General features: G+C 54.3%; 2 protein-coding genes across 4 annotated transcripts; one reads left to right on the forward strand and one right to left on the reverse strand.

The window, feature by feature from the left end:
• Window positions 1-7,763: 7,763 nt before the first annotated feature.
• LOC128776147 (translation initiation factor IF-2-like) lies at window positions 7,764-10,140 on the reverse strand. Of its 2 annotated transcripts, none has more exons than XM_053899765.1 (2): window positions 9,812-10,140; window positions 7,764-9,408 (listed from the first exon to the last, which is right to left on the reverse strand). In XM_053899765.1, exon 2 carries the CDS (start codon window positions 8,980-8,982, stop codon window positions 8,437-8,439), a length of 546 nt encoding a protein of 181 aa, XP_053755740.1. In that variant the 5' UTR covers window positions 8,983-9,408; window positions 9,812-10,140; the 3' UTR covers window positions 7,764-8,436. The 2 variants fall into 2 exon arrangements, with proteins under 2 accessions (XP_053755740.1, XP_053755739.1); XM_053899764.1 differs by having other exon boundaries at window positions 9,760-10,140.
• Window positions 8,624-17,075, forward strand: PACSIN3 (protein kinase C and casein kinase substrate in neurons 3). Of its 2 annotated transcripts, XM_019412359.2 has the most exons (11): window positions 8,624-8,737; window positions 12,171-12,243; window positions 12,500-12,589; window positions 12,730-12,886; window positions 13,622-13,857; window positions 13,956-14,111; window positions 14,661-14,836; window positions 14,982-15,102; window positions 15,241-15,377; window positions 15,796-15,917; window positions 16,537-17,075. In XM_019412359.2, exons 3-11 carry the CDS (start codon window positions 12,536-12,538, stop codon window positions 16,650-16,652), a joined length of 1,275 nt encoding a protein of 424 aa, XP_019267904.1. In that variant the 5' UTR covers window positions 8,624-8,737; window positions 12,171-12,243; window positions 12,500-12,535; the 3' UTR covers window positions 16,653-17,075. The 2 variants fall into 2 exon arrangements, with proteins under 2 accessions (XP_019267904.1, XP_019267905.1); XM_019412360.2 differs by lacking the exon at window positions 12,171-12,243 and having other exon boundaries at window positions 8,639-8,737.
• Window positions 17,076-17,125: the final 50 nt, after the last annotated feature.

The raw sequence follows: 17,125 nt of genomic DNA on the forward strand, positions 1-17,125 counted from the left end.
GCATGACTCCTACCCTCTGGGAATAGCATCCATTTTCAAAACTATAGGGGCGCCTGGGTGGCTCAGTCGGTTAAGCATCCAACTGTTGATTTGTGCTCAGGTCATGATCTCATGGTTAGTGAGTTTGAGGCCCACATCAGGCTTTGCACTGACAGCGTGGAGCCTGCTTGGGAATCTCTCTCTCTTCCTCTCTCTCTCTCTCTCAAATAAATATTTGGGGTAGCTTTGGAAGTGTCAGACAGCTGTGTAAATACCAAAAAAAAAAAAAAAAAAAAAGAAAGAAAGAAAGAAAGAAAGAAAAAGAAAAAGAAAAAAACCCCACCTTCTGTCTCTGCTGTGGGGCATGAGGCACAGTCCACCCCCTAAATCAATACCCTGTCATGAAATACCATAGATACGGGATGCCAGGAAACTTCTCTAGGCAGCCAGATTTGCAGGGCAACTGCCAGAGTACTGAAATAGTATATGGGAAAGTGCTTTGCAAACTGTAAAGTGTTCTACAAATAGAGCTTGTTATATAATCTCCTGCGATATGTTATTTACTGATAAGGTCTGATAAAGGTAATGCTCTTTGCCATTAAGCGTTCCACCAGTCAGGTAGCCACCAGTGGAAGAGGGGGGACCAGAGAATCAGAAACCAGGGGTTTGAATTCTGGCAGTGCCTTCTGCTCACTCTCTTCCAAGGACTGCAAAAATCCCAAGTGGCAGGAATAAAAATGATTCTCTCTGTGTTACAGCCAAGCCAGTTGCCTATGGGTGGATGAGTCACATGCTAGTGGGTCTGGGAGAGCTACATTCACATCCCCTTATATTCCCTTCTCCCACCCCAGCCTCCACGGCCCTGCTTTGGCTCTTGTCCCTACTATGACATTGTAACTCCAGGAACATGTGACAAAAAACTGGCCCAAGGAACCACAGCTGAGTTTCTGTCGGGGAAGGCAGTGGGCGGCATGGGGAGCTGTGGTTCTTATTGGTGAAGCCAATAGCCTGGAGGGGGTATCGTGGTACAGATACACTCACAGCCTCCCCAACACTTGAGACTTCCAGCGGGCATCCTCGCAGACACGTCTACTGTCCTTTGTGCTTGATTCTCCCTGTGTCATCAGGCCCTGGAGTCTGAAAGTTTTGTAATTATAGGCTGCCTAGAAGACCAAGCCACATGTGTGGGGGCAGCATTGAGGCTGCTGCTGTACTCTGCAAAGAGGCACATTAGTGGAACTGGATGAACAATTCCGAAAGATGGCTTGCTTTTTAAGTTCATGTCACATTTTACAGATTTCCAAGGCTAATAGCTGGCCTGGTGTGGCGGGTCGAGTAGTGGTCCCTGAAAAGAGAAATCCACATCCTAAGTCCCAGAACCTGAGAATGTTACCTAGAGAAAGGACCTCGGAGATGTATTTAAGTGTCTTGAGGTGAGGAGATCATCCTGGATTATTATCCCAGTAGGTCTTAAATCCAGGTCCAAATGTCATTATAAGAGGGAGGCAGAGGTAATACAACATTGTGTGTCAACTCTACTTCAATTAACAACAGCAACAGCAGGGGCTGTGTGGCTCAGCTGGTTGAGCGTCTGAGTCATGATCCCAAGGTTGTGGGATTGAACCCCCTGTTGGGCTCTGTGCTGAGCACGTGGAGCCTGCTTAAGATTGTCTCTCTCCCTCCCTCCCTCCCTCCCTCTCTCTCTCTCTCCCTCCCTTTGCCTCTCTCCCCAGCTCACACGTGCTCTTTCCCTCTCTCTCTCAAACAATGAAAAACAAACAACAACAACAAAAACCCCACAGCAACAACAACAAACCACAGCATAACGTGTTGAGTTGTGGAATCACTGTGTTGCACACCTGAGACTAATGTAACACTGTGTGTCAACTATAATTCAATAAAAATAAAACGAGTCAAAGAATAAAAACAGTGAGGGGCACCTGGGTGGCTCGGTCGGTTAGGCATCGGACTCTTGGTTTCGCTCAGGTCGTGATCTCACAGTTGGTGAGTTCGAGCCCCACATCAGGCTCTGCACTGAGCCTGCTTCGGATCCTCCGTCTCCCCCTCTCTCTCTGACCTTCCCTCGTTTGTACTCTGTCTCTCTCAAAAATAAATAATAAAGCAGTTATAAATAAATAAATAGGCAAATAAAAACAGTGAGGCAAAGGGGGAATGAGACAGACAGAGAGACAAACACACAGAGAAGACAATGTGAAGACAGAGGCAGAGATCGGAGTGATACACGGTATGCCAAAGACCACCAGATTGCTGGCAGCCACCAGAAGCTAGGAGAAGGGCAAGATTCTCCACTCCCTCCCCCGCGTTCCCCACCCCCACCTCCAACTCCCTGAGCCTGGGGAGGGAGCATGACCCCGCTGCTACTTTAATTTTGGATTTCTGGCCTCCAGAACTAGAAGAGAAGAAATTTCTGTTGTTTTAAGCCACCTAGTGTGTGCTACTTTCTTAGCTGCAGGAAACTAACATACCCAGTCTCTGCCGTGGGTGTTCAGGCCGCATCACCAAGTGGGAGAGCGACTCACTGGTGGTGGGGTTAGACAGCTCTCACTCTCCCATATCCTTGCTGGGTCTTCGAGAAATCTTAGCACCTCTCTGAGTCTTCTCCTTTGTAAACTGGGAAGAATTAGGCCTCCTGGAGAGGGTTGTTGCGAGGCTCAGAGGCAAAAGCACAGAACACAACGCGTGCCAAGCCACAGACACTCCATGCACATGCGCCCCCCCCCCCCATGTCCTGCTTCACTGTGGCCCGCCTCACCTCAGGCACAGAGCCCCCTGTCTGAGGTTGGCTTGCATGGGTTCTATCCCTTCCCCTGGCTCATGGGTGACGTCCGGAATAATCTGGCTCTGCCTTCCTGACACAGCCACTTGGACATCTCCGCGTCTCAACCTACTGTATCCAAAAGTGAAGTCTTGATTTTCTGCTCTTCCCCTGCCTCGGTCACATTTCCCCTCCCTGGCATTTCTGCCTCGGGACTCAAGGTAAACACCTGCAAGTCATTTGCATTTGTTTTATGTTTAAACTTTTCACTTTGACAGAATTTCAGACTTAACAAAGAGTGGCGAAGAAAAGTTTACAAAGAGTTTCCATTCGCTCTTCCCTAATATCCTGAATGTAACATGAGACAACTGCAATACAATGATCAAGATGAGAAAATTACCGGGCGCCTGCCTGGCTCACTTGGTGGACCCTGTGATCTCAGGGGTCGTGAGTTCAAGCCCCACGCTGGGCACAGAGCCTACTTTAAAAAGAGAGAGAGAGAGAGAGAGAGAGAGAGAGAGAGAGAGAGAGAGAAAGTAAGTACTAAAGACACTATTATCTAATCTATAAACTTTATTCCAATTTTCCCAAGTGCCCCGCTAATGTCCTACTCCGGCCCAGAATCCAATCCAAGATCACAGGTTGGGATTCATTTTGAAATGTACTTCTCCCTCACCATCTACATTTAACCCATCATCAAGTTCCATTGATTTTTTCCGCCTGAATACTTCTTCAATCCATACACTGAGCAAGCCCCTGCAACAAGTCCCTATCCCCAGTACCTGGATGACTGAAGCCACCTCCTAATTGGTCTCCCTCCTTTAGTCTCCCTCTAATACAGAGGCCACATAGTTTCTGTGTAAAGGGCTTGATAGTAAATATTTTAGCTTTTTCTGGCCATGCAATCCCCATTGCAATTTACTCCACGCCGCCATTGCAACGTGGAAGCAGCCATAGACAATATGTAAACGAGTGGGTGTGGCTGTGTTCCAATTAAACTTTATGGACACTGAAATTTGAATTCCTTATAACCTCCACATATCACAAAATGTACCTCTGTTGATTCTTTTCAACCATTTAGACATGTAAAAACCATTCTTCGCTCGTGTTCCATCCAGGCTACGGGTTGCTGGTGCCCTGTTCTGTATCTATTCCTCCCACAACATCCAGAAAGACAGTCCGTCACTCTTCTGCTTAAATCCTGCATTCAGAATAAGACAAAGCCTGCAGTGTTTGGGTGCTGCCTGCCTCTCTTACCTCACCCCGGACTTCTCACTCTCTCATTCACCATGCCCTACCCACCTTACCTTCTTTCCCAGAAGGTCAAGTTCCCATTTCAGGGCCTCTGCACACATTAGTCTTTTAGCATAGAGTGCTCTCTCCTCAGTGGTTCCCTCATTACCAGGCTCACTTCCATTTGTCTTTGGGGTCTTTGGAGCCTTTTTTGGGGTAGAGAAGCTGAAACTTCCTGAAAGAGGTCTTCTCTGACCCTCCTCTAACTGAATTTATGTTTCCCCTGTTATTCTCTCATAGCACTGTATCCTAAGTGTTTTTTTTTTCCTTTAATTTTTTAAAATGGTTATTTATTCGAGAGGGAGAGAGAAGGGAGAGAGAGGATCCCAAGCAGGCTCTGACATGTCAGCACAGAGCCTGATGTGGGGCTCGAACCCATGAACTGTGAGATCATGACCCGAGCTGAAATCAAGAGTGGGATGCTTAACCGACTTAGCCACCCAGGCGCCCCAAATGGGTTTTTTTCCCTTGAGGACACGTATCACGATTTGTAACTATGTATATAGGCCGCGTTTATTTGGTTTTAGTGGACAACCACATGAAGTCAAGGAGCGTGTCTGCTTTACTTGCATTGGGGACCAAGCACCCAGCCTGGTGTCTGGCAGACTGGGTGTGAAAGCTAGCTAAATCAATGCATCCTCCACTAGAATTTCTCTCTGAAATAAGGAGGCCCCCAGTGGTCTTCGGAGTAGGGTCCGAATGAACCAGGGCAGCCTTCCTGAGCAGAACCATCCGCCTACTGAGCTGAAACCTGGACTGGGTATAGTGGCAGCTCCTTGGTACCTTCCAAAGAATCTGCCCCAGGCAAATTCCTGACCCTGGAGAAGCTTTCTCTACAGGCTCCGCTGAAGCCTGCTATGCATTCTTACTCTAATACCATCCATCTGCTGTCCTTCCTGCCCAGAACAGCTTCCCCCACTGAGGTTAACCCCTCTGGATAACTCCAACCAGTTTTTCTACCTGGGGTTGCCGGAGATCTTAAAAACATAGCTGTTGAACCAGAATACTTTACTCAGCTGCCCGTCAGGAATGCTGGGGCAATGTCCAGAGGCCACGGAGAGAAACACAGCAGCCTTCTGAAAAGACAAAGCCTGCCGGTAGCCGTCTCTGCCTGCTCTCCTCTGCCTTCGTGAGGCTGCCTGCCAGAGTTCTTTGGATAAATTTCACCGAGCCCCTCACACGCACACTTCCCACTGCCTATAGGATCAAGTCGGAACCCCTTCAAACCACCTTGCAAAACCTTCACTATTCAATCTCATTTCCCAGCTTCATCTTTCATCTGCCTACACCCCGTCCCGAACTCACTATTCTAGATATTCTTGACCAGAACTGTCCAGTACAGTTGCCACTAGCCACACGTGGCTGTTAAATTTTTAGTTAATTAAATCAACTTAAAAATTCAGTTCCTAACTACAAGTGTGAAATAGCGACAAATAGCTAGTGGTTACGTGTTAGTGCAGCTGTCAAGTGATGGGATGTTTCCATCGGCCTGTCCCCAGAGGGAGTCTGTGGGCCAGGGCCTCTTGGCACCGTTTGGCCGATGCACCTTGGTGACCTGCCAGCCGGCACCCTCTTCATGGACATTAGTTTCCAGTTTTCCCTCACTGCAAACGATACTACATGCAAACATCCTTGTACCTTTTTTGCACTTCTACACATGTTTGTCTAGGGTAGATTCCAAAAAATTGTTGGATCACCAAGTCATATGCTAACACCTCTGGGGCTTGGCACACCCTGGTGTTCCCGCCTAGAATGCCTCTGCATGTGACTAATTTCCTGCTCATCAAGATCAATCAAGTGTCATCACCGGGCCAAAGGTGGTCTCTTGCTCTGTTTTCCCAAAGTACTTCCTACCCACACTGTATCACTATCATGCACTTAAGGCTCTGCCTTGTTTATCTCGTATTCTCAATATCTAACATATGGCTTAGCATTGAACAAAAATGCAAATGATTTCTTGACTGGATGACTGAATGAATAAATAAACAAATAAAGGTACAGTGGTTAGCACATTCCAGAAACTCAAGGTGAGTGAGCCCGCGAGGGCTGTGAGCTTGGGCTTTGGACCAATCTGCACCCCCCCAGACCCCCCCACCCCTGGTGCCCTGAACCAAGCTGCCTTTCTAGGTTTCTGTCTATCCAGCCCTCTGATCTAGAGCATCTCATCTTTTTTTTTTTAAGTTTATTTATTTTTATTTTGAGAGAGACAGAGACCATGCGAATGGGGGAGGGGCTGAGAAGGAAGGCAGACAGACTCCCAAGCAGGCTCCCCCTGTCAGCACAGAGCCTGATGTGGGCTCAGCTCCCAAACCGTGAGATTGTGACCTGAGCCAAAACCAGGAGTTGGACACTTAACCGACTGAGCCACCCAGGTGCCCCTCAGGCATCTCATCTTGAACTCCGTTCAAGGTGGGTATTGCCCTCATAGGGCCATGTGAGTGTGCTGGGGCTTTCTGGCTACAGGGCATAGAAATCTGAGCCCTGCAGGCAGCACTGGCAGGGGCCTGGCTTTCCTAAGGCAGCTCTGTCTCCTTTCACCTTTGAAGCAGCTCAGTGTGCTCTGGGTTTTGGTTTATTTTTTCTCCCTGCAGTACCTTAGGGGCATTTAAAATCAGCTGCAACGTTTCTGCTTTCAGCTTCCAGATTTGAATCTAAGGGAACCCAGATGCTTTCCAGTCCATATCTCCTTCTCCTTGTGATCTGACGAACAGCCTTGTTTACTGAGTTTGTCTCTGGCCTGGCTTCCCCAGGTGCCAGTCTGGCTTGCAGCCTTTATTTTTAACGGGGTTTTAATAGGCGGTTCCTGTAATTAATTTCATTCTTGTGTTTTCACACTTTCTGTCTAGGTGCCTAAAGGCCTCCAGGCACTAGGTGGGATGTTAACTGATTTAAAATAGTACGGAACACTATAGCTGTCATTATATATTACCCCAGCTCCTCTCATTTACAGCTTTTACGATCATTAATTAGCTAGGCACATGGCCCATTTGGGAGGTCAGCCGGGTCACACGTAGTGTTTCAGAGAGGTAGAAACAGAAATATGGAGAAAAGTGGCTTTTTCATGCCCCAACAGAGACTAGGTGTTGAAACTGGTTTCAGAAGCCACATCCTGCTGAGTACACACCCTGTGAGCGACAAGGCCAGGATCCACTACTCAGGTAGGATTTGCCAAACACGGTACATCCTGGATGCCCATTTTCACCCTCCTGCCAGGACTGGGGAGTAACTCAATCCTCAGCGGCTAATACTACCACCTGAAATTACCCTCATTCATTCTTTTCAGGGCCGTTTTCCATTTCATGAGCGGATTTATCTGCGTAAAGAACGCGTCAGTGACTCCTCTCCGATTCAGAAACAACATACTTTTGCTATTTTTAAAGCTGCAGTTTAAAAATCCGCGCACACGCACTCACGCTCCTCAGGGAGTGGTGGAGGGGCGGGGAGTGGGGGACCAAGAGTACGTGCTGGAGAGAGAACAGCCTGGCCTTTGGCTTTCCAGAGCACCGCACCGTCCCCCTGGGGGCGTACTCCTTGGAGTCCGAGGCGGCTTCCCATTCCCCGAGGGATTTTGCACCCTCTGGACCCTCTGAGCGCCCGGTGCCTCGGACCCTGCTAGCCCGCCCGTGCCCCCTCTCTTCTGCTAGGGGGAGGGCTCGGTTGCCGGGTCTCCCGGCCCAGAAGGGATCCGCGGGGGGGGGGGGGGGGGGGGGGGGGGGGAAGGGTGGGACCCGGAGGTCAAGCAGGTGGCGATTAGGTCAGCCTCGGAACATTCTTGGACCGCTCCAGTGGATATAAATAACAGACGGGCTGGCTGCGAAAAAATCCCGGGGTGGGGGCTAAGGGGGTGAGGAAGAAGGGACTTATTAAGAGCCGGGTGGTATCGTGGCGATCTGGAAAAATCTACCAAGGCTGGTGACTGACAAAGGGAGTGGAGGGACGAAGGGATTTAAGAATGAATCTTGGTACAAAATCTGGGAATAAGAACACGGAGAGGGAGGAGCTCATGCCTTTTTGCCCCACCCCCATCGCGTGTCCTACCCAGTCCACAGAATGCGCCTCCAGATTGGCAGGCAGGGCTGCACATGGAAAGGGCACGGGTTTGGAGTTCAGGGTCTTGCCCGACTACAGATCTCTTGCAAGCTGAGGAAGGTCTCTGAGCCTCAGTTTCTGCATCTGTACAATGGGAATCCTAATGCTTAAAAGAGGGTGGTTGTGAGCCTCGCTGGAACGAACTTCTAAGAAAGCTATGCTCAGCAAATAAAATATCAGGCAGTGTAGACCCGAGGCCTCCCTCCAAAGGGTGCCACGGCAGGCCCCATCCCTTCCCGCTTCCACGAGTCTCCCAGGCTCTGCAAAGGCCGGTAAGGGCAAAGCCGAAATCTGACTCCCTATAGAGCGACGCGGCGCCACCCTGGGGAGCGGGCCCTGGCGCTTCTCCTGTTGGAGTCGATACCCACGGCCCGCGCTCGAGGAGCAGCCGGTCGCCGCGATGCCCGCAGCCCCTGCGCCCCAGCCTCTGGCGGGTGGGGTTGGGGCCGCGGCGGCGAGGAGAGGGCGGGGCCGGGGGCCGGGCTTCCCGGGGGAGGGCCGGGCGCGCTCCGGGAGGCGGCGGCCCCGGCCCGAGAGCGGCAGGACTCTGGCCGGAGCGTGGCCGGACCCCCACCCTCCGAGACGCCCAGGGAGGACGCGGTGAGTGCTGCCCCGGCGGGAACCACGGGGAGGCGGCGGCGGGAGAGCCCGCCCTCTCCTCCCGCTCCTAAAGTTTGCAATGGGACCGACTCCCGCTCTGGGAACCCGCGGCTACCCAGCTCCGTGCGGGGACAGGAATAGGTGCCGCCGAGTGGAGCGGGCGTCTCATCTGCTGCGCCGCGCACCCCGCAATTTCCCAGGCTGGCAGTGGAGACGGGGACGTCGGGGGTGGAGGGGCACACCATCTCCTGGGGCTTTTCAAAGGCCGCCAAACGCCCTTTGGGGGCCCCGCTGCCCGGGGACCCTTAGCTCTCTGCAAAGAGCCCTAATTCCTGGGCCGCTGTCCCGGGTCACCTTCCGGAGTCCACGGCGGGGCTGGCCCGGCAGGGTGCGCCCCCTCCCCTCAGCGGTGATCGACTGGCCCCACCCCCGCGAGACCAAGTTCAACAAGTTTGGCCAACAAATCCTAAGCCTCCATGGTTAGGCCTTGGCCCGGCCGCTCCGCGTGGGCTCCACCGGCTCCGAGTTGTGTAGCTCCGGGCCGGCAAGAGGGCCGGTCGAAGGGCGCCGTCCATAAGGGTTGAGGCCAGAGACGGGCAGCCCCTGGGCTCCGAGGTCTGGTGTGGAGGCTCCGGGTTTGGAGTGCGTCATCAGGGAGCAGGCACCTCGGGCTGCAGGTCGGGTTTCCAAAAGTGCCCCTTTGTTATGCCCCTCCCTGGCCCTGCCTCCTCCCCTCTCCCTGCGCCACCACTTCCCCCACCCTCTGGGGCGGCTCTGGCTGCTGGTCCCAGCCGCTCTAGCCTAGGCACCACTCTCTGGACCAACGGGCCGCCCACTCCTGAGCCTTCACATCTTAGGGCTTAGGGAGGACGGGGAGGGGCTGCTGGGAGAAGAAACCCTTGGGCGCAGCCTGTGACTCAGGAGGATGGGCAGGGCAGGATGGCAGTGCTCCCTCCCAGTGTCATGCCCCCAGCTTCTGGGAAGGGTAGGGGCCGGTCTGCGCCGAGGTGGGGGGTACCTACCTGCCTTAGGTAGGGCGAGTGGGTTCTTCCCTGAGGCTCAGGACTCCCTTACCTTGGCCCAGGCAGTTATGAGGAGGCCCTGCCAAGCCGCAGCAGACTTCTGCAGGCCCAGTAGGTACTGGCTACCCCGGCTGGGAAGCATTCATTATTAGCTTTCTGAGCTCTTGCGGGTGGCAGAGTGTGTTCTGGGGACCAATCTGGGTCTCTGCTGAAGTCAGGAGGCACAAGGTGCTGGCTCTCCTCAACAGGGGCCATGGTTTGCACTGCCCACCCCCACGGCTGGATCTAGCCAGGGCTGCGGGGCCTGGCTGTGCCTGGGACTCTGGGCTTGTGTTTGCTCTGGGAGGCGGGAGGGAGCAGTGCCAGCAAGCACACACAGCTTGCTCTGTTCTGGGGCTAGAGAGAGGGAACGGGTGGGGGGCAGCTCTCCCGGGAGCCAAGCCTGGAGGCTGGAGCAGGCAGGGGGCCCGGGCCCCTGGATACCTCACTGGGACAGCTCCGAAGGCTCTGTGATTTACAGCTGTGGCTCTGTTTCTCTCCATCTGGTTGGCAAGTCCTTTCTGGGTAAGTGGGGCAGATTCAAGAGGAAGCAAGGTGAAGTGCTGAGGACCCTTGCAGACCAGCTGCTCCGTCCCTCTCCTGCTCTGTACCCAGACACCTCCGTCCACTGCAGGCCTCAGCTCTCTCTCTGAGCTATTAGGGCTGGATCCCACTTCAGGCAAGCTTTCTCACAGCTGCTCTAGCCATCAGGTTCCCTGGTCTTTAGGTAGATGTTGTTTGTTTCTTCATTCAACTGCTAACTCCAATGCCTGAGCAAACACAAATTGGACCACCTCTGTCAACGACTGGGGACAGATTCTGCCCTGTCAGTCACAACCCAATGGAATATATCATATATAACTGGACTGAGGGCTCACAAGGGGCTGTGTAAATGGGGATGGGGCAGTGGGGTGAGGGAGACTGTGAAGATGCCTCAATTTGAGTTTTGAAGGATGGATAGTTGTTTGTCCGTTTGGAGGGGAGCAGTGTGATAGAGTCCTGCTTTGGGGGCAGAGGGCACATACCGTGTCCTGGGCCTCGTGGTGTCCCTTGGGCCTGCTCGGAGGAGGAAGCAGTTTCCTTCTAGGGGCTTGAGTCAGTGCTAGGGACAGCTGAGACCCTGCCAAGGGTCAGGAGGGGAGTGGCCGCGTGCCATTGTGTCCTCTAACCTCTGGGGTGGTGGCTTTGGGGTTGGAATCCGCCTTGCCCTCCTCTACAATTCTGGAGCACACTCTTACAAGTGCCTGGTCACCTGTCTGACTCCTCCCATTCTGCCCCAGACTCTGGGCTTTTTGAGGGTGGGGCTGAATTACTCATTACTCATGGAGGCTTGTGGGACCTCAGCAGATGCTGTGGAACAGGATGAATGTCCTTTGTGACTGTCAGGCCCTCATATTTCTTGCTCATTGCCTGGTTTGAGTCTTTTTTTTTTTTTTAATTAATTAATTTATTTTGAGAGAGAGCTAGAGAGCTCGTGGGAAGGGCAGAGAGAGGGAGAGAGATAGAATCCCAAGCAGGTTCCGCAGCATCAGCACAGAGCCCAACGTGGGGCTCAAACCTTGAGATCGTGACCTGAACAGAAATCAAGAGTTGGACGCTTAACGGATTGAGCCACCCAGGTGCCCCTCCTGGTTTGAGTCTTTTTTTAAATTTTATTTTATTTTAATGTTTATTTATTTTTGAGAGAGAGACAAAGAGCGAACAGGGGAGGGACAGAGAGAGAGGGAGACACAGAATCCAAAGCAGGCTCCAGGCTCTTAGCTGTCAGCATAGAGCCCGACGCAAGGCTCGAACCCATGAACCAAGAGATCATGACCTGAGCTGAAGTCGGATGCTCAACTGACTGAGCCACCCAGGTGCCCCTTCCTGGTTTGAGTCTTAAACCAGCCCTGGCACAGAAGACCAGGAGGCAAAATTTCCATCTTAGGAGGGAGCCAAGGCTTCCTTAGGAGGACAGTAAAATGCACTTGTTCAAGCTTCTTGGCCAAGATAGGATTCGGGCCTCTTGGCCCCCAGTCTGCTCTTGCTGGCAAAGGGAGCTACTGGAGAGTGGCCGGGAACCCTCTGACTTGGCCTTGTCTGGTAAAGGGTCGCCTTGTTGTTCAAGCAAAGGCGATGGCGCCTGGCTTGGGCAGGTATCCTCTTTTCTCATCTGTAGTTGGGTGGGGGGCGGGGGCAGCAGGGCCACCTCTGCCCACCACCCACCCCGCCTGCCGCCTAATCCTCTGCTGGATCGTGTGACCCGCCTGGCATTCTCCTGGCTGGAATCTGGCGCTTCTGACAGCAGTTGCTATATCGGGGGAGCTGGGCACCGCCCTGGACTCTCTAAGTCCCTGCCCTCACCCCCTGCTTTGCTTTTTTGCTTTTGTCAGCTTCAAGGCAGAATCACGGTTGAAGCTTTAAGAGTTGGACGCCCAGGTCCCTGAAGTGATCTGTAGGCCCCCGGTAGGTGGAATGAGGCTGGGTGGGGGAGGGGGTGGGCAGACTCATGGCATGAGGAAGAGATTTGAAGCGGCCACCCTTTCTCCTATCCCAGCCCCTCCTGGGGCCTTCCAGACGTCTACCTGCTAAGTCCTAGCTCTGACAGTTCCTTAGATGGTGGGGATAGTAGTGGGGACAAAGCCCAGGGATAGGAGAGGATCTTCTTCTCTCCCCAAAAGTGTATATCTGGCTTCCCTGCTTACCCCTCTGCTCTCCACAGCCCCAGTCCGCCACCATTCCGTGCTGCAGGGACACCATGGCCCCAGAGGAAGACGCTGGAGGGGAGGCCCTAGAGGGCAGTTTCTGGGAGGTGAGCAGCTGGATCCTAGGTTTGGGGGTACCCACTCCACTCTGGGCCCAGCCACCTGTCCAGGGAGGAGGCTAGCTGTCAGCCCCAGCCCTGGAGGGGGCTTCTCCCTGGCGACACTGCCTTTCTCCCGTCTGCCCCAGGCTGGCAACTACAGGAGGACCGTGCAGCGGGTGGAGGACGGGCATCGGCTATGTGGGGATCTGATCAGCTGTTTCCAGGAGCGCGCCCGCATCGAGAAGGCCTATGCCCAGCAGCTGGCTGATTGGGCCCGCAAGTGGAGGGGCACCGTGGAAAAGGGTGAGGCCGCGCTTGGGCCTAGCCAGGAGCAGAGGGCCACTGAGGGTAGGGAGATCAGACAAGGCAGATTCGTTTTTGCACCTCTTATGGAAAGCTTGAGGCTTTCATGTCTGCCTTCCCTTTGAAGAGCGAAGAGCCTCCTGGTTATTCTTACAGTTGTGCTGTTAAGAGTTTGCAAAGTATGGTCATCAGTTATTTTGATATTTGTAACAGCCCTGTGATGGAGACAGTCCTGTTCTATCCATTTTCTAGAGGAGAATCCGGAAGTTCAGAGACACTAAGTGACTTGCCTGAGGTCACACAGCTAGGAAGAGCTAAAGCTTGAACCTAGGCCTTCTGACTCAAAAGCTTGGATCTTTCCATCCTAACCAGCTGCATTCCTTGAGGGCGGAGGCTAGTTCTTCCCTTTGGGACAATAAAGTATAGTGGTTCATATAGGGTTTGAATCTCAGTTCGACTTGTAGCTGTAATGCTTTGGGCAGTTAACTTCACTTTTCTTTTTTGTTGTTGGTTAAATGTTGATCACGACATTCTCTGCATGGTGGTGGATAAAGATTCAGTGAGATCTCGTATATCGAGGCACAGAGTAGATACCGATAAAGCAGCAGCTGACATCTTTGTTGTTCATCTCTGCATTCCCTCTGTGCCTGGTGCCCGGCGCAGCACCCAGTGAGAGGGGGTGGGCCGGTTTCTGGTGGTGTCCCTGGCCTGGCCCAAGCCCCTTGCTCCCTGCAGGCCCCCAGTACGGCACGCTGGAGAAGGCCTGGCACGCCTTCTTCACGGCAGCTGAGAGGCTGAGTGCGCTGCACCTGGAGGTGCGGGAGAAGCTTCAGGGGCAGGACAGCGAGCGGGTGCGCTCCTGGCAGCGGGGGGCCTTCCACCGGCCAGTGCTGGGTGGCTTCCGCGAGAGCCGGGCCGCCGAGGATGGCTTCCGCAAGGCCCAGAAGCCCTGGCTAAAGAGGCTGAAGGAGGTGAGCCTGGGAGGGGTGGGTCCCTTCCTGAATCCGCCCTGGGCCACCGGGGCCGGGGCTTGGCGCGCAGGGTCCAGACTTGTCCCCGTGCGTGCCAGGTTGAGGCGTCCAAGAAGAGCTACCATGCGGCCCGGAAGGAGGAGAAGACAGCCCAGACTCGGGAGAGCCACGCCAAGGCAGACAGCGCCGTCTCCCAGGAGCAGCTGCGCAAGCTGCAGGAGCGGGTGGAACGCTGCACCAAGGAGGCTGAGAAGGTACCGGGCGGCCGACATGCCTTTCCCAGCCCTCTTCCTCACCTGCCACCCCTTCTCCAGGTCATCATTTAAAAGAGGACCCAGAGAAAAGATGATGCTTTACCCAGGGAAAGAAGCGGTGCAGTTTTGGGTGTTGGGAGGAGCTTAGCAGTTGAGGAGACCTTCCAGCTCCTTCCACCGCATCCTGCCTGGGACAGGCTCTCATGTGGCCTGCTCTTCCAGAGCACCCGTTCCTCCAGCTCTGCGTATCTGCTGCTCCGTTTCTACCTCCTCCATGAAGCCCTTCCCCGTTCCGCCCACCGCTCCCTATAGGTTGACCCTCACCTCACTCTCCATCCTCGCTCACCAGACTCTCAAAGCTGCTCTGCCCAAGTGTGACCTCCCTTGTTAGGCTGCCGGGGTCTTAGAAGGCAGGAGCTGGGTCTGTAGAATGATTGCTGCCGGTGCCTAGCCCGGGGTCTCTCGCCCATGGCGGCGCTCAGTAAACACGAGCGGAGTCCTGAGTGGAAGAAGGTCTTGTCCTCACCGGGCCCCTCCTGTCCCACCCAGATGAAAACCCAGTATGAGCAGACGCTGGCGGAGCTGCATCGCTACACCCCGCGCTACATGGAAGACATGGAGCAGGCCTTCGAGACCTGCCAGGCCGCGGAGCGCCAGCGGCTTCTGTTCTTCAAGGATATGTTGCTTACCTTACACCAGCACCTCGACCTCTCCAGCAGTGAGAGGTATGGCCTGCGAGGTGGGCCTGGAGGTCTGGGCAACGCTGGGTCTCCTCCATCTCCCCCAGGCTCTGGCCAGGTGCAATGAGTTTGGGGGGGGTGGTGCTGGGGCTCGGGGCTCCCCGGTGTGAGGCTGTGCTTCGGGTCACAGGTTCCAGGAACTCCACCGAGACCTGCATCAGGGCATCGAGGCAGCCAGTGACGAAGAGGATCTGCGCTGGTGGCGCAGTACCCACGGGCCAGGCATGGCCATGAACTGGCCACAGTTTGAGGTATGGGAGGTGTGGGGGGCTCAGCCCGGACCTGAGGAGGGAGGCTAGGGCTTGGGATGAAGTAGGTGAAGGTCTGAATGGCTCCGGCTGCCTCCACAGCCCCACGGCCCAGTCTGAGCCTACGCACTGTCCCAATAGGAGTGGTCCTTGGATACACAGAGGACGATTAGCAGGAAGGAGAAGGGTGGCCGGAGCCCTGATGAGGTTACTCTGACCAGCATCGTGCCCACGAGAGATGGCGCTGCACCCCCACCCCAGTCCCTGGGGTCCGCAGGGTAAGAGCCAGAAACCTGGCTGTGGGAAGGAAAGATCTCTGCCCCCTGCCCTGCCTTCTTTCTCTCTGTCTCCTTCCCTTCATTCCTCTCACACCCAAAGTGGGGTTGAAAATTGGTGCCAGGAACCTCAGGACCTACTCAGTAGTTACAAGGATGCCGGTGTTCATGGTGGTTTAGATTTGCCAGGCGTTTCCCATGGTCCCTCTTGTCTACTGCTCACATCAGCCCTGTGTGGCAGGAAATGCACCAAGCTCACAGGCATGTGTGGCAGAGCTCAGACTGGGATTTTTCAGTTTCTCCCCACCTGCCTCTCCCAGGATTCTTCCAGAGGGTGAGCCCTTGGCCCTGAGTCCTAGGCTCTCTTGCTCAAGGTGGTCCTTGGGCCCTGAGCCTGTCCACTTCTGTCTCCTGTCTCTAGCGGTGGGCAGGATGAAGAGTGGTCAGATGAGGAGAACACTCGGAAGGCTGCCACAGGGGTGCGGGTGCGGGCACTCTATGACTACGCTGGCCAGGAAGCTGATGAGCTGAGCTTCCGAGCAGGTACCCAGGGACCCCTTTCCTGTTTCTTTCCAGGCTTCAGCTTCCCCCTTCCTTCCTTTATAACTTGAGCAGGGGTGTGGGAAAGGAAAGCCTAATGTTTACCTCCCAAGGACCAGTTCTCTGATTCTCTCTCTCTTTTTTAATGTTTATTATTGATTAATTTTGGGGGGAAGGGGAGGGGCAGAGAGAGAGAGAGAGAGAGCGGGAGAGAGAATCCCAAGCAGGCTCCATGCTGCTAGTGCAGAGCCCGACATGAGGCTCAAACTCCCGAACCATGAGATCATGACCTGAGCTGAAACCAAGAGTTGGACAGTTAACCAACTGAGCCACCGAGGCACCCCAGTTCTCTGATTCTTAAGGCTACTCTGGGTCCAGCCCCCAGGAGTCAGAGTGTCTGCTCTGAGCCCTCACCTGCCTCTCAAAGTCACCAGCTTGGGCCTGCTTGATGCATTCAGGGTCTGAGGTGGAGTGGCTTGCTGACTTTGACCTCCCTTTGCCTGAGACAGGTCTCCTCTTCTAGCTGGGTTCTCCTACTGTCCCCTCTCCCTCAGTCCTTGACCCAGTTGCAGAAGCGAGCTGGGCCAGGGCAATTGGCCGTGACTAATCCCCCTTCCCCCAGGGGAGGAGCTGCTGAAGATGAGCGAGGAGGATGAGCAGGGCTGGTGCCAGGGCCAGTTGCAGAGTGGCCGCATCGGTCTGTACCCTGCCAATTACGTGGAGTGTGTGGGGGCCTGATCTGCCTTGACAGACCTTCTGCAGCGTTTCTCCACCCTGCGTCAGAGCCCAGCTTCTCTTGGACAGCCGACCCGAGGACCCTGGACCATGGTGCCCCCTGCTGCCCTTCTGTCCCTTGAGGAGGAAGGAATCCTGGGTCCCAGGGAGGGGGGCGGCCTGCATCTAGGAAGGGACTGGTAGGGAAGGGCCAACTGAGTCTAGCCTGAGGGGAAGATAGGGAAGTCAGGAGGTGACAGAAGGGCTCAGGGGTGCCTGGACCTCTCCAGGAATGCATGGGTCTCCCCAGGAGCCGTGGACGCAGTTCCTGGTCTCAGTGTTTTGGGATTCCTGGGGTGGTCTTGGGGTGGTGAGTGTAGTTCTGGGCTAGGAGCACTCTCCTGTGACTTGTTTTAGTGTGTATTAAAGTTGGAGAGAAAAAAAAAAGCACTGTCAGGTGTGTGTGCGTCTTTTCTGATACTCCACCCTTGCCAGAC

This window comes from Panthera pardus, unplaced genomic scaffold (assembly GCF_024362965.1).
Source record: "Panthera pardus isolate Hobbes unplaced genomic scaffold, ASM2436296v1 HiC_scaffold_12, whole genome shotgun sequence".
Classification (NCBI taxonomy): Eukaryota; Metazoa; Chordata; class Mammalia; order Carnivora; family Felidae; genus Panthera; species Panthera pardus.

What these genes read in the sequence shown, in the direction of transcription:
- PACSIN3 (XM_019412359.2), top strand. Translation starts at nt 12,536, where the DNA reads ATGGCCCCAGAGGAAGACGCTGGAGGGGAGGCCCTAGAGGGCAGTTTC. An exon ending in GCACCAAGGAGGCTGAGAAG is followed by an intron (nt 14,112 to 14,660) that starts GTACCGGGCGGC and finishes TGTCCCACCCAG; the next exon opens with ATGAAAACCCAGTATGAGCA. An exon ending in TGAACTGGCCACAGTTTGAG is followed by an intron (nt 15,103 to 15,240) that starts GTATGGGAGGTG and finishes CTGTCCCAATAG; the next exon opens with GAGTGGTCCTTGGATACACA.
- LOC128776147 (XM_053899765.1), bottom strand. Translation starts at nt 8,982, where the DNA reads ATGGTGTGCCCCTCCACCCCCGACGTCCCCGTCTCCACTGCCAGCCTG.